Genomic DNA, 15,890 nt, shown 5'->3' with positions numbered 1-15,890 from the left:
GCAGTGGCACCAGGAATGAGGAGGTGATCACTTGTAACCTCCCAGTAAGTAAAGGATCCACAGGGAAAACCCAATCCAACCTGGTCTAACTTGTAAACAGGACACCAAAAAAATGGCGTTGTATTAAAGGACAACTAGGGTGTTAGCAAGAAAGTAGTGAGGGGAACTAAAAGTTTGAGTAAATATAGCTGAACAGGTTAAAAAGCTCAATCCTCTAGACTTGGAAAGTTTTCTGCTGAAATCACAGGGAGCGCTTCTGAGTCCTGTAGGTGCGCATAGGTGTGCATGCATGCACATACACACAAATACACACACACACACACACCACACTAATGTGTACACCTTTCGTTTCTACTTGAGGAGGTAGCTAGCCCTCTTTGGTGATTCTAATGAAGGCCATGACCATCAAGGCCTGTGGCTCAGGCGTCAACTGGAAATTTGAGGTCCCCAGCAGCTGGTCCCAGGCATTGAGGCTGGTCCCTGGCATTCAGGGCAGAGATGCTGCCCCTTTGTTTGTAAGTCAAGGCTCACTAGGACAGATTAAGACAAAACACACTTACCACTGCCTGTGTTCACACCAAAGCCCGAGGATCTGGATAAAATGGCCAGAAACTCCAACCAGTCAGAGGGGACAGAAAGCTCTCCTCTCTTCAGGGCTTCTTCTCAGAGGGGCAGGACAGCTGTCAGGAAACCTTATCCACTCTCTAAATTTAGCCTTTGGCCCCATAGGCTGGCAGATCTGTGGGAGAAAGGAATGCAGAACCCAGCCTGAATGCAGGCTCACTTAACTGTTTCCCTCCTGTCTGGTTCATTGAACACCGACTATCAGCAGTGGGATGGGAAGAGGTTCTCATTTTATAGATGGTTTCCTCTGGGCTCTCTCTACATAAAATTGTGCTTGGCATTACCTTCTAAAATCACTTTGAGAAAATAGTCTAAATCAATAAACCTAGAATAGTAAAGAAACTTACCTTAGCCTCATGGAAGCTTAGAGATGCCAAAGGGGAGGGAAATATTCCTCCCCCCCAAAAAAAACCCCACCAAAAATAACAAGAGTATAGCCTGAAGAGGGCCTTTTTGGTAGACAGTAACAGGGAGAGCCTTGTTGGGACCAGGATGACATTTCTTTTGACAAACTTGTTTGTGGAGCAAACATTGGGATACTATGCTTTCTCTCTACATCCTCTCTCTCTCTACACTCACAGGCCCCGGTAAGGGTCATCAGTCAATCTGAGGTGTTACAAAAATTCAGTGAGCTTCTTAAACTTCTTATGAGCTCATGATTTGTCCCATCTCTCTACCCTACTCCTTGTTACCATCCTTCTGATCATGACAAAGCCTAGTAACCCAATAGTTCTCTCCTTTTCTCCTGAACACTCTATAATTATCTTTTCACCAATCCATCCATCCATTAGTCCACCTATCAGCAGGTATTTGCTGATTACTTTATTGGGCACTAGACACTGTACTTGACCAAATTTAGTAAGACACATAGTTTTAATGTTGTCTTTTTTCCTAGCTGTGTGGAACAATACCCAGCACATCATATCATTATGTTATAACTGGCTGAATGAATGAGCTCACAGTTTATTAGGAGGAATGAGACACAGGCCAAAAATAACTCAAGTGTAAGACAGAATATAGTTAGGGTCCTAAAAGAGATCCAAGTGCTCAGTGAATTCAAAGAAGGGAGAGAGATTCTCTGACAGAAGAATTGGGAAAGGCTTTCTGGGAGAAATGGAGATAGATGAGCTGGCTTTTTAAGAGCAAGCTACATTATAACAGCTGATATAACAGGGAAAGGAATTGTGGGGGACACACAGCATGGACAAAGTTGTGAGGGAAAAAAGAATGAGTTCTGGGTGAAAAGAGATGTCTAAAACTGGGCAGAGCATAAGTTACACATTTTGGAAGATAATTTTTGGGAGGTAGACTATGTTGGAGAACAAATACTAGAATATCTTACAGTCCAATTGAAGGAACAGGGTTTCATTTTCTTTCTATAGGCAGTCATAGAACCAGAATAGAAAAATAACATCACTGGCACTGTGTGTAGGGCTACCTGGCCAATGGTGTTATAAAATGCTGAGACTGAAAAATTATTACATACAATGGGGAAAGTCAATAAGACAACTAAGAAAATAGAATAAAACACACTTGCTTTTGTATGTCAACCAAAGTTAGTAGCCACCAAGCCTTGATCAAATAATTTGTGTGGGAAATTTTGAGCTTACAATGCAAAGAAATACTGGGGACAATATGTGAGGTGCTTACTGAATCCAAAGGTTGGGCTTTATTTTTTATTGTAATATACAAAGAGCTGCTAGAAGTCAACAAGCCATCTAGGCACAGTGGCTCATTCATGCCTGTAATCCTAGCTACTTGGGAAGATATCTGGAGGCTCATGATTCAAGGCCAGACCAAGCAAGAAGTTATCAAAACCCCATTTCAACCAGCAAACCAGGTTGGTGGCACATTCCTGTCCTCCCATCTACTCAGGTAGATCCATTGGCTAGACCAATCTTTTTAGTTTTTTGAAAATAACTAAAGCTAAAAAGGCTGGGGATGAGGCTCAAATGGCAGTGTGTCTGCCTAGGAAGTCTGAGATTCTGAGTTCCAACTTTAGTGCCATAAAAGACAAAAACCCAAAGAAATAATCAAGCTAAAACCCAACAACCTCCAAAAAATATGAGCAAATGAACTAGTTAGACTTAGAAAAAGAACTATCATACAGTAGAATGTCATGACCCCATAAACAGAAGTTGGTAGGTCACAGTATAATGTGTGGATACAAGAAACTCCTTAAACTATTTTGTTAGGTGAAAAAAAATTGTTTTAAAAGTTCAATAGCATAACAGTAGGTATACATATTTTATTTCACATATGGAGTATCTGTGGAAAAGACTGGTACCAGTGGCTCTCCTGGAGAGTTTCCTACAGAGTTTATCACTTTATTATCAGAATGAGCAATATGTTGATTCTACCCTGGACATGGGACTTTGGGGCTGAAAACTGAGACAGTCTCAGGAAATGGAGACAAGTTATGATCTTCTTTGTTTGCTTATGTATTTGTTACTTCATTGGCTAGATTACAACTCTGAGGGCAGGGCTTCTTATCTTCTTCATAACAGAGTCTCTGTCTTTGTGTGGTGGGGACTGTGGAAGAGGAGGGAGTTGTAGAAGAATAGATCATAGTGGGTCTTGAAGTGTTGTAGAAATGTGGTCAACACCCTTCTTTTATTGGTTTAGAATCCTGCTTCCGAGATCATTTTCCTTTTTATGAGGAGGCAATAACTCACTGACAGTTACAAGCGAGGTCCACACCTTCGGGAGAGTCCAGAACTTTGTACTCTATCAAATATGAAGAAAGTAGGGGAGGTAACTGTCTCAAGTGGAAAGTAGGAAGGACTCCCCTTGGGACCTATGGTGGAGCAGGTCCAGCAGCGACCCAACCTCCTATGAGCTCACCTGCCAGTCTGGAGAAGGGGTGGAGCATATGGGGGGGGTCAGCCGGAAGAAGCAAAGAAAGAGAACTGCAGGTATCTCAGATTATTGTAGCTTTACCAGTCAGCCTAGACCTGTTGGTGCCTACCAGGACCAGGCTGGAATTGGGGCTGAGAAGGAGTGAGACCATGTTTGAGATGAGGCAACCTGTGCTGTGGACACTCTGTGCAGGTGAGTAGCCCTCCCCTGCTCAGTGCCCAGGGTTGGGTGAGACAGAGAGGTCAAAAACTGAAGGAAGCACTCCCCCCAGAACTTTTAAATGATTCCCCAGCAGCATTGTTACACCTTCTGGGTATAGCTACACTTTCTATTGTTTGGGAAGCAATTTTCAGACCAATACCCAGATCAGAATGGTCCTTGTTTGCATATTAGTAAATAGAACACTAGCCCATTGCCAGGATGAAGAACTTGGAGTATCTTCAAGATTGTATTTTTCCTATGCCAAGTTCTGACAAGGGAAATGAAGTATTTGAAATCAGAATTGTTTCAGAAAATTCAGGATATGGACCTAAGCATCTTTGCTAGCTAGGAGTTAACTGCTACCTTAAAGCCAGAGGGGGAAACACAATCGTTAAGAGTGTTAACATCTGTATTATATAGAGGGAAACAGAAGCACGCCTTTCACCCAACTTCATGCACAGAACAACAACTAGAAACAAACTAGAAGGCTCTTTCTTTCTTTCTTTCTTTCTTTTCTTTCTTTCTTTCTTTCTTTCTTTCTTTCTTTCTTTCTTTCTTTCTTTCTTTCTTTCTTTCTTTCTTTCTTTCTTTCTTTCTTTCCCTCCTCCTCCTCCTCCTCCTCCTCCTCCTGTTGGTCGTGGGGCTTGAACTCTGGTCCTAGGTTCTGTCCCTGAGCTCTTCAGCTCAAGGCGAGTGCTCGACCACTTGATCCACAGTACTACTTCCAGTTTTCTGGTGGTTAAATGGAAATAAGAGTCTCACCGACTATCCTGAGCAGTGCCTGGCTTAGAAAGTTCTTTCAAAAGATCAAAACACCTCAGCCTTTCTCTATTCTGGGTATTGAAAGCTAAAGTAAGAGAGTCCCCAGCCCCAGCCTAAACAGAAACCAGACCTTTCTAGGCCTGTGATTGAATCCAAATTAAGTGCTAAATATTAAAGTAGTAGTATAGGGACACTCCTGAAGGGGAGTGAATATCAACATGAAAGTCTGGACCAGGAGAGATAGAAAACAGAGAGGGAAGTTGAGAGATAGGAACTGGGAGATGTTAGAAGCACCTTTCGTTTAGTGTATTTAGAAACTATTGCAGGCTTCCAGGATCTGGCAGTAGGGAGGACATGAGACAATATAAGAACTCAGGAGCTCAAGGCTGGGGAAGCTGAGCTGGGGAAGCTTTGGTTCAGAGGTTCATACCTGTGGACACCCTGGCACATATCGGTGGGGAGCCCAGATCAACCTGGGTTACCACCCAGCACACTTCCCCCAAGCTCCAAGGTCCACTCTCTTATTCCATCTCTAGCATCAGCCTGGGGCCCCGGAAGGGGGAAAACCTGATGGGAAGGAAAGACTCCATCATACTGGTTGGTGGTAGACCTGGAAGAGATCAATTGGCTCAAGCTGACTCAGGTTCAGGTAGCAAGACTGCCTGCCCAGAGGCAGAGGGCCCTACTCATCAGCTTAGGTTGCCTACTTGATTCATCCTTCATCTAAATAGTTCCTTACTGAGCACATGGCTTGTGTAGGTGCCCTAAAAGAGGAGAATCTGGAATGATCAGAACCTCAGCCTTCAGATCCAGATGGTAGATGCTTCAGCCCTATGGCAAAAAGGCAGAAAGGAAAAGGCCTTTGCAGACAGCCTCTCCCAAGCCAGAATTCTCCTCCATGCCCTGCAAACCTTTTCCTCTCCCCAACACCTGGCTTTGAAACCCATAGGCTGGTGGAAACCCTTACAGAATAAAAAATACTGTTTGCTTGGGGGGAAACCAGAACACGCTGCTTGTAGAGCTTAAAATGAGAAGTAGTCTTAACTCTGAATTTCCTGGAGCCACTGCTTTGCCTCTTTCTGTGACCCCTGGGTGAACTCATCTGGCAGAACTAGTTCTGGGGTATGTTCTGATAAAGCGTGTCTTCTGCCCTTACCAGCTTCCCTTACCCCCTTTCCTGCCCTTCCCAGCCAGCTCAGCCAAGAATGGTGTGCCCACTGCCTTTTCTTTCTTCTTCATCTACTCTGAGGAGAAAGGGGGCCAGAGCAGCAGGGCAGATAAGGCCTGGCTGGAGGCCAACTAGAGGCTTTAATAGTGAAGGGGCCATTGCCAGACCCTGAAGGCAGCCAAGCAACTCTCCCCACCCTGCCTCATGAGAGTATGCGGCCTACTGAACACAGGGGAGGATAGGAGGAAGGAGCTTGGGAAGGGCTTCTTGGAGGAAGTGGCGCTTCAGTTGGGATGTAGAGGACCCCCTAGCCATTCCCCTCTTTCTCCATCTTGATTGTCCCCACTAATAGTGGGGGGGAGAGTGTGGTGTGAGTAGGGGGAGATGCCAAGATGAATGAAATAGGTCTTGGGCTCGTTGGACTCGAGGAAACAGAAAACATCAGAGCATGTGGAAATGGCACTAGAAAAGCAAAATGAACTCAAGTGGACCTGGCTTTTTTATTATCATGTACTCATGATTCTGAACAATTATTAACAAAATACATCACCCTATTTAAAGAGTTATCCTTCTCATCTTTGCCCACACTGCCATCACAGGTACTTCTTAGCTGACTGAAGTACGGGTGAACCAGTGCACCTTGCTAAACTCCAGTTTCTTTGTCTAAGTAGTACAGGGGATAATTTCCAATGTGTAAAGTACCCATAGTACTTCCCATGGGGTTATTACATATTTTAACTCAGTATATGTAAAGAGCATAGAACACTTTCCACTTGCTATTATTATTGCTGTTATTATTAGTGTGGGTAAGTGTAGTAACAAGAAGTCAGAGAGACATTAATGGATGGTCATCTGAGGAATTCCATCTGGCAAGAAATAAGGGTCAGAAGTCACTGTGGATGAGTTTGAAGTTATCACTGAAAAAGATACCACATGGCAGACAGCTCTTGACTGATGCAGAAAGTTCTTCTTTTCTCTAAAGCGTGCACAAAAGTATGGGCTCTTCAATTCCAGGAAGTCTTTGTAGCCACCAGACTCCATGAAAGATTCAATGTGATGGAAGGTACAGGCGCCTGAAAAAAAGATGCATGAAAAGGACTCACCAGGAAAGAAAGCTCCAGGGGGAAAGTCACAGATCAGCTCTGCCAGAGCCATAAAAATCTCCAAGACCTGACAGTGGGCTGGGAAAGTGGCTCAGTGGTAGAGCGCTTGCCTTGCCTGCATGAGGACCTGGGTTCGATTCCTCAGCACCACATAAGTAGAAAAAGCCAGAAGTGACGCTGTGGCTCAAGTGGTAGAGTGCTTGCCTTGAGCTGAAGAGCTGAGGGACAGTACTCAGGCCCATAGTTCAGGCCCCATGACCCGCAAAAAGACCTGACAGTACACACACACACACACACACACACACACACACACACACACGCCATACCTTCCTAGAATTACTTCCTAATTTTCCAGAGTTAAGTTAGAAAATCTTAGGAAAGTACTGCTTAACAAAGAGAAATAAAGGCATTGTTACCAACTGCCAGTGGCACATGTGTATAATCCTAGCCACTACTCGGGAGGCTGAGACCTGAGAATTGCAATTTGGAGCCAGCTCAGGCATACAAATTACAAAGACTCTGATCTCCAATTAACCAGCAAAAAGTCAGAATTGGAGGTGTAGCTTATGTGGTAGAGTGCCAGCCATAAACGAAAAAAGCTGATAGCATAAAGCCCTGAGTTCAAGCCCCAGTATTGGCACAATGAGTAGACAGGTAGATAAATATATTCATCATCACAAAATATCATGCGAGGTGAGAACAATGCTTTCTCTTCTCTCATATGAAATGGTTTCAAAAGATCTGTAAATGCTTAATCCATGGTGAGGCCTTAGAACTAAATTTCCATTTTGAAACATTTGAGGCTGACACACCATTGTAGGATTCCTTCCCAGTCATCTTTGTTCCTATCAGAGTGTCCTTTCCTAAATGTAATACCTTCCACCTGTCCACTCTGAAGAGCCACATAACCACATTGTTTTCAAAGGCCTGGGGAACTCCCTAGGGTTTGCTCTGTTGGAATTGCATGTCTGGGCCCTGGCTTACTTACATGTCCAAGTTTGGTACAATGGCCTGGCCCAGAATGGATGATTTATAAGGCTCAGACTCAGACATGTGCATCAGATGAAAATCAGATAAAAGAGTGTTTGTTTGTTTTTTTTTGCCCAGAGAAGGTGATGTTTGGTCCAGAGCAGGGTGAGGTCAGCCTATAGGTACAGCTGCAATGTAGACTATCTGCCCTTCGTCTACTTTATAGTCTCTGCTCTTGCTGCTCTAATCCCCAAGGCCTGCCTCCCTTCTGAGTACCAGTTGTTGGCCCTTGAACACAGTCTGAAGCCAGTTGACAAAGGAATGCTGTACCTGTCAGAGATGCAGTCAGGATGGCAATGCCCCAGCCCTAACCCTAAAGATGTCAGTCTAAGAAAGTATGTTTTGGGGGGCAGGGGGTAAGAGAGCGGCTATCAACTCTGGTTACCCATCAAAATTGTACTCCTGGTAGTGTTTGGCCTTGCTAATTTCCCCCTTCTTCCTGAGATGCTCTGTTCTGTGGCCATCTTTGCTCACTGTCCTCTGCCACTGGAGCCTTGGCTCCCTCCTATTTCTCTGCAGTCCCCTTCTCCTCTGCCCTGCTGCTGTGACACCTCAGATCTCATGCTCAGTTCTAAACTTTCTTCCTGAATCACTGTGTATCCACCTCCATGCTCCAAGCTCTGGTTGCTAGCTACCACTCCTGCATGACTCACCAACGTCAACCTTGTAGTCTCATGTCTTCTCAGCCAGAGTCCCACAAGTCCAACAGCCCACACAGCTTCCCAACTTAGTTACCTCAAAATGCTTCCAACTCACAAGCTAAAGCTGAACTCATGATCTGGGCCTGTAAAAGTAGGTCTTTCCTAGTATGCTTTCTTTCCCTCCCTCCCTCCCTCCCTCCCTCCCTCTTTCTCTCTCCCTCTCTCTAAAGAAATGACATCTTCTTTATCTAGGAATGTAAGCAAATTCCTAGAAGTCATCTGTTCTATATTCTATTGTTATTTAAGGAACCACCCCAAATGTACTGATTAAAAGTAATTCTACTCATTTACTTTGCTTGCAAATTTGCCATTGGGATGGAGGCTTGGAAGGAATAGCTTGGCTTTGCTCTCTGCCAGCTCCAGCTGGGGTGACTTCATTGGGAAAGGAAGATCCCCCACTTCCAAGCTGGTACACTTGGTGGCTGGCAAGCTGGAGTGGGCTCTGGTACCCTTCTCTGTGAGCTCTCTACAGGGAAGCTTCCTCGTAAGTGCGGCTGGGGGCAGGCCGAGAGCACACATCTACAGAAATAGCAAATGGAAGAGCCTAACCCCAGAAATGGGCCCGGCATCATCTCTACCATATTCAACTTGTCAGTCATTTGCAGAACCTGTCTCAAGGGAGGGGATGTGAGCCCCAGCACTTGATGAGAAGAGTTGTCAAGAATTTGAGGACTATCTTTTAAATATGCCATATCACTCGGGATCTCTTTCACCCTCAAAAATTTAAGTCAACACCACACCCCAGTGATCTTAGTTCTGTTCATTTATTTCCATTTCCTTTGCCTACTTTCATTGTGGCCTATCAGGCTTGGATCCAGCCCAGGCTTGTGACCCCACTGGCCATAGTGTGCCTTTATAGTTGATTTGTGGGACAGTCTTAGTAGGGTGGTGTTGCCCTGATAGACTAAGTAGGCTGTTTTCACTTGACCTCTATGTTTATTTGCTTGACAGTGGGAGACCAAAGACTCTCATACAGGAAGGATCGTAGCCCTCAAGAACTCTCTTGATGCTTTTGTTATACCCTGCCCAGCTCTTGATCAGGAGAGTGGTCCCTTCCATCCAAACTCCCCTTACCCTCCTCTCAACAAGTGTGTGAACACTTATTACCATGGCAGTTTCACATTTATTCTGTGATTACTTATTTGTTACCAGAAGACTGAGCTCCATAAGAACAGAACTATGTCTGCTTTGCTGCCAGTGTCTTCCTTGAGTCTGGCAGAGATCCTGGAGTATGGGCACCCAGCACCATGAAGATGGGTGTTAATGAAGGAGCATCTACCCTTTCTACTTTCACTTGGTTCAGAGCCCACTAGCTTTCACTGTCTCCTCTGCTGCCTTTCCTTATTTCCGTCTCTCTCCAGGCTGCCTTTGCCTCTCCCCAAGCCTTGCTCTCCTAAGCTCACCTGCTTCTCTCCAAATCTGCCTATGTCAAGTCCCATCCCAAAGTCTGATGGATAATCAGAGGGGCTAGCTAGAGAGTAATTCTCTAGGTTAAAGAGTCAGGGGCTGGAAAGGTGGCTCAGTGGTAGAGTGCTTGCCTTGCATGCATGAGGCCCTGGATTCGATTCCTCAGCACCACATAAGCAGAAAAAGCTGGAAGTGGCGCTGTAGCTCAAGTGGTAGAGTGCTAGCCTTGAGCTGAAGAGCTGATGGACAGCACCCAGACCCAGAGTTCAGGCCCCATGTCAGACAAAAAAATAAAAATAAAAAGAAGTCAGTCTAGTAGGGGAAAAACAAAGGAGGGGGTAACAATGCTCCATTGGATATGTACTCATTATCTTACTCATGTAGCTGTATCTCTTCTGTACAGTATCTTTACAATACAATAAATAAATCAATTTTATAAAAGAGTCAGTCACCTAGTGTGTCTCCACTTCCTTCCTCCCTCTTTCTCTTTTGCCTTCTTTCCCTCCTTCCCTTTTTCCTTCCCTCTCTTTCTCTTTCTTCTCCCTAAAGTGGCCTCTTTGGATGCTCCCTGCCCTCCCCCACAGTGACCTTTGGAACACTCCCTCCTCTTCTACCCTGGTGAGTCAGGGATGCCATAAACACCTGACTAGATCAGACATGATTTCAGGCAGCCATTTCTGGTTAGGACTGTTACAAAGGTTACTAGGAGAGGAACATAAAATGTGGTTTCTTGGAACTGTGGAACTTGCTGCCTTTTCATTGCTTCCTGATTTGTCTCCATCTGTACTCAGGGGAATGTGTCCCCCCCCACCAAGAGCGAGGCTGGGCCTCCACTTGTGCCCTAATCCGTCTTTATCCCTCTTGTCCCCTCCCAGAGTGTGATCTTGCTCCCTCTCGCTTCTCTATTTTCACTATCTCCCATTCCAGAAGCTGCTTCTCTGAAACCTATAAGCCACCTGAAGTCTCTCTGTCTTCAACCAGAGGGGACCAAGAAAGCCTGGAGACCCTTTGCACCCCTCAGTTTCAGCATTCTCTCAGGTTTCCCACAATGTCTACTTTCCTTACCTTTCACTTGGCTTTGTAGTTACAATGATACTGTGTGTTATTTGCAGAACATTTGCATAAAAGTTCACAAAGGTAACCCCCAAATTTTACTATCTATGGTGTGTGTGTGTGTGTGTGTGTGTGTGTGTGTGTATGGTATGTGTATACTTTATTACTAGAATTTGCTCTCTCTTTCTCTGTGAGTATGTAGGATGGTGACAGGGTTGTCCACAGAGCTTTGCATCCTGCTTTATTCCCTGGTTTACATGAGTTCAACATGGTGAATTGAATCCCTCAGGACCATGCCAACTCTCACCCTCTCAGTAAGCCTTGCCATTAGAACCTCTGTCCTCTGTTATCACACTTGTACTTTAACACTTGATCAAGTTCTGTGAGAATGTTCGTTGACAGTGACTTCAAACTGCTTTCTAGGCAGGGACTGTGTCACAGACCATTCAATCAGCAAGGTCTAGTTAGCATCCAGCTCTGTGTAGACCATGTCTGGGTTGTGTCAATGCATGGTGTATACAAGAGGCATCAGAGATGCAGAGCCCACTCCGAGGAGCAAGGCATCTATCTAGTGAGGGAAGAAGCCTGGGCATAAGATTCCCTGCTGCCTTAGGTGCTCATGAGTTCTGGAGGGGTCCCAGGGGCTCGCAGCGATGCAGCCAGGAACAAACCCTGTTGATCTCCATAGTGCCTTGCAAGAAGCTAGGACTTGAGAAGAAAGCTATTGAATGGAATTCTGTATGTGTATGCGTGTGTATGTGTGTGAGTGTTCATGTATGCATACCATGCTGAGATTGAACACAGGACCTCACCCTCTTGCTTGGCAAGTTTCACTCAAGACTGGTGCTCTTTCATTTTTCTTTTGTTTGTTTGTTTGTTTATTTATTTATTTGGTGTGAGGTTAATTGGGGAGAAGAGTCTCATGGACTTGCCTGCCCAGGTTGATTTTGAACTGTGATTCTCAAATCTAAGCTCCCCGAGTAGCTAAGATTCCAGGCATGAGCCACCAGTGCCTACCTTACATGTATGGAGTTCTAAAGTCTCCCCTTCTTGCCTTTGAATCCCTCTTCTTCCCCTTGTCTCTTTAGGAGCATAGCCAGGCAGGAGAAGGGGGCCTGCAGCGGAGGACTGTCTCCTTCTCCCTAGAACCCAGGCTGGCCTTCCACACTGTGATATGACATCAGCTCAGGTAGCTGTGTCTTCTCTGGTTCAGAATCTCCTTACTACCCAGGAACATGGTTTCTCTAAGCAAATGGATTTTCCTAAGCAGAGGCATTGCTGCCAGTTTCCCCATGGCTCCCATAATGGGTCTGGAGCAGGCAGTTCCATCAAGCATTTCATTATCTTCTCAGACGTATTACTTTCTGTTTAGCTCTCAAGAGATAGTTTATTATCTTCTTAACAAACCTTAATTATTTACAAGCAATCATCGAGGCCTCAAGCTGGGTCACTACTCCTAGCTTCTTGGGAGGATAATGATTTCATTTCCACATAGGTCTTCTTATAGACCCCGCTTTCCCTGGGCGTGGGGAGGATCAGTGGGATCCTTCTTTTTATTTGGGGGCGATGTCTTGGGCTCTGTACAATACCGTTCTTCCCCCCACCAGTTTCTCTGGTGATAAATCCCACTCGCACTGAGCATACATTTACTGTAATCATTTCCTTGCTGACAAAAAGCACTTATTGGACTCCTCTTGAAGGCTGGGCCTTTTGCTGAGTCTGGGGAAACCCAATGGGTGATGTAGAATATTCCAAGAGTTCTTGCTTTTGGGCCAAGATAAAAAGTATGCACTTCATGTTAAGTCATCCAACCCCCACAGAAACCTTGAGTTAGAGACTGGTTATTCTCATTTTACAATTGAGGAAACTGAGGCACAGAGAAGTTACTTACGTCACCCAAGGACACCCAGCTTGAGGAAGCAGAAGAATGCCAGCTGGACAGTTTGGCCCCAATCTTTGTGTTTTTGTCCATCCTACCATCTTGTGCAATAAAGTTTCCTGGGAGAGATGTAGTAGGAAGCAGGTACTCGTGGTGGTAGATGACGTGAGGGACAGAGTTATTTAGGATATTTTCTTTAGATCAATGCCTGTGCTCAAAATTTATCCCACACATTATTTGAATATGGGAAGATTTTTATGTCTCCTTTGAGGTAAAAGTACTTAGTCTCCCAACCTAGATGCCTCTAGAGGTTGAGGCATCAATGTATTCTTCATTATTATTTTTTAAAATACGTTTTTTATTGTAAAAATACTGTACAGAGGGGTTACAGTTACATGAACAAGGTAATGAGTACATTTGCTATCAAGCACTGTTGCCTCCTCCTTATTAACAACTTACAGCAACTGTGTTAGTCAGTTTTCCATTGCTGTGGAAAAATTCCTGAGAAAATGAACTTAAAAAGAGAAAAGGAAAGGCTTATATTGGCTCATGGCTCCCAACCACAATGAGCTGGCTCCAATCAGCTGCTTTTATGCTCAAGGTGGAGTAAAATATCACAGTGGAGGACATATGGTGGAACAAAGTGACCCATCTCTTTATGGAGGGAAGGAAAATAACTAAGCATAACCCACCAGAGCTGGGCACCGGTGGCTCACGCCTGTAATCTTAGCTACTCAGGAGGCTGAGATCTGAGGATCATGGTTCAAAGCCAGCCGGAGCAGGAAAGTCCGTGAAACTCTTATCTCCAATAAACCACCAGAAAACCGCAAGTGGCGCTGTAGCTCAAGTGGTAGAGTGCTAGCCTTGAGCTGAAGAGCTGAGGGACAGCACTCAGGCCCAGAGTTCAAGCCCCACATCCGACAAAAAACAAACAAACAAAAACCCCATCAGAAGATGTCCTCAATAGTCTTCTCCCTTCAACTAGGTCCCACCTCCTGAGTTTCCATAGCCTCCTAATACCCATCAGAAATTTAAAAAAAAATCAGTGTATTAAGGGCTCAATTATGTCTCCAAAGTCTCACTTCTGACCAAGCCTTTAACATAACAGAATTTCAAATCCAAACCCTGACTGCAACTTACTTGATGAGATGGATGTTCTTCCTGAGTATCAGAAGAGCTTTACCTTGAGAAGAAAGGAGCATGAAGAGAGAGGAAGGAAGGAAGCAAGGAGGCTTGCAGTAGGTGAGGAGAGCCACAGCTATTTATGTGGGCTGTGTGGAAAACTGAAGAGAGATGGTATCCAATATTAACATATATGAGGAGGCACGAAGGAGGGAGTAGGAAGCATCTAGAAATGAACTTCTCCTCCTGGTCACAGCATAGATGTCCCATCTATGCCTCTTCCACTGAGTGGGGATGCAAATGAGGGATTGTAGAGTTAATCAGAACAAGACCTATTGAAAGAAGAGAAAGAACTATTGAAATGACCAAGTCCAGCCAGATGTTTCGTTGCCTGCAATGTCAGAACAAGAGACTGAATCAGCAGAAAGGATTTAGGTTAATAACAGCAGCTTCTCAAGCTGGACATTTGGCATAAAGTTCTTAAACGTAGGATGCATTTTTATCTACGATTATGGAAAATGTAAGTAGGCATCAGGACGTGGGAATCCGTTCTCAGGTTTACACATACCATCTGAGAAATCTTCTATGATCTAATTTGTGCAAAGGGTTTTTGTTCATTAGTTTCGTTTAGAGACAGTCTCACTATGTAGCTCAGGATGGTTTCAAACTCACTCATTTTTCTGTCTCCTCAGGGCTGGGATTGCAGATGTGTGCTACCACACCAGGCTTTTATTTTCTTTCTGAGCTTTGTCTTGTCCATTTCTACCTCTTCCCTCATGAATCTATTAATAGGAAATGATTTTAACTCATGGTTATAATGATCTCTAAAATGGATGAATTCTTCAGTTACAATCATTAGCGATTACTATTCCTTTTTGACCACATAACCATGGTGAGGGCAAAGGTGGCTGTCTCTTGTGATTAACTTTTAGCCCTGGATACACCTGAATAGCAGATTACAGTTGAGCAAGAAGAAATGGGTTGATATGAAAAAAAGTGTAACAGCAACAATCATTTACTAAGCAGTGATTAATTCCTCCACTCCTCTTCAGGGTTTAAACCCTCAGCATCACACTGGGTAGACTGTTACTCTACCACTTTTTCATGTCTAGCCTTTTGCTGCTAGATCTTGTAGACATGGAATCTAAGTAACTCTTCTTCCACAACTGGCCTCTTAGCTTGATCCTCTAGAACTGATTGTAGTCATGAGCCATGAGTGACCATCGGTTGTAAATGTCTTTTAATGAATTTCCCTTTGTATTAGCTGTTATTAGAGTTCTTTTCTTCCTTAGTGTTCTCGGGTATTAGGAGTATGATCTGGACAGCTTGGCTATAGATAAACACATATATATGTATATGTATATATAGAGAGATACATAGATAGGTAGACAAATCTATTATCTATCTATCTATCTATCTATCTATCTATCTATCTATCTATTACCCATCCATCCTGAGGCTTTTCACTATTATAAATAGGAAAGCTTTCTATGTGCATACATTTTTACCTTGTAGAGTAACTTTATTTACTTAAAAATAATTTTATTCTCTTTAGGTAGTTGTACAAAGGAGTTGCCATTCACCAAAGCAGTTTATGAAGGTAGTGAAACTTGATCAATATCATCTATAGTTCAACATTCTCATCCACCTTCCCAACCCACCCTTTCCCTTACTTAAGTTTAGGTCATGTTCTGATTCTTTTTGCCACTTAACAAAATAGTTTATATGAAAAACGCATCTTGATCACCACCTTCCACCCACCCCTTCCCTTATTTCTCAGTTCTGTGGTATAAGCAATTAATTCTTGCCTGCATTTTCCTTCCTTCCCTCCTTCATTCTTCTACTCCTCTCCCCTCGGCCCCACCCTACCCCTTGCAAATACCCATTTCCTGGTACTTAGTTTGTGGGGCTGACTTAGATTTTTTTTTTTAAAGAATTACACCATTTGTGCTCTCCATATTGTATTTTAGTTAGGGGGGTGG

At 44.1% G+C, this 15,890-nt stretch overlaps 1 protein-coding gene across 1 annotated transcript in view; it reads left to right on the top strand.

Moving 5' to 3' along the window:
• The first annotated feature begins 3,632 nt into the window (after window positions 1–3,632).
• Gpa33 (glycoprotein A33 (transmembrane)) overlaps window positions 3,633–15,890 on the top strand; it is a 30,467-nt gene continuing 18,209 nt past the window's right edge. Inside the window, exons 1-2 of the mRNA XM_013021747.1 lie at window positions 3,633–3,675; window positions 6,597–6,677. Of these exons, the coding sequence (XP_012877201.1) occupies window positions 3,633–3,675; window positions 6,597–6,677 (124 nt within the window). The remainder of the gene's footprint in view (window positions 3,676–6,596; window positions 6,678–15,890) is intronic.

This window comes from Dipodomys ordii, unplaced genomic scaffold, assembly GCF_000151885.1.
Source record: "Dipodomys ordii isolate 6190 unplaced genomic scaffold, Dord_2.0 Scaffold57, whole genome shotgun sequence".
Lineage (NCBI taxonomy): Eukaryota > Metazoa > Chordata > Mammalia > Rodentia > Heteromyidae > Dipodomys > Dipodomys ordii.
The sequence above is the reverse complement of the archived record's forward strand: the minus strand, read 5'-3'. Positions and strand labels throughout refer to the sequence as shown.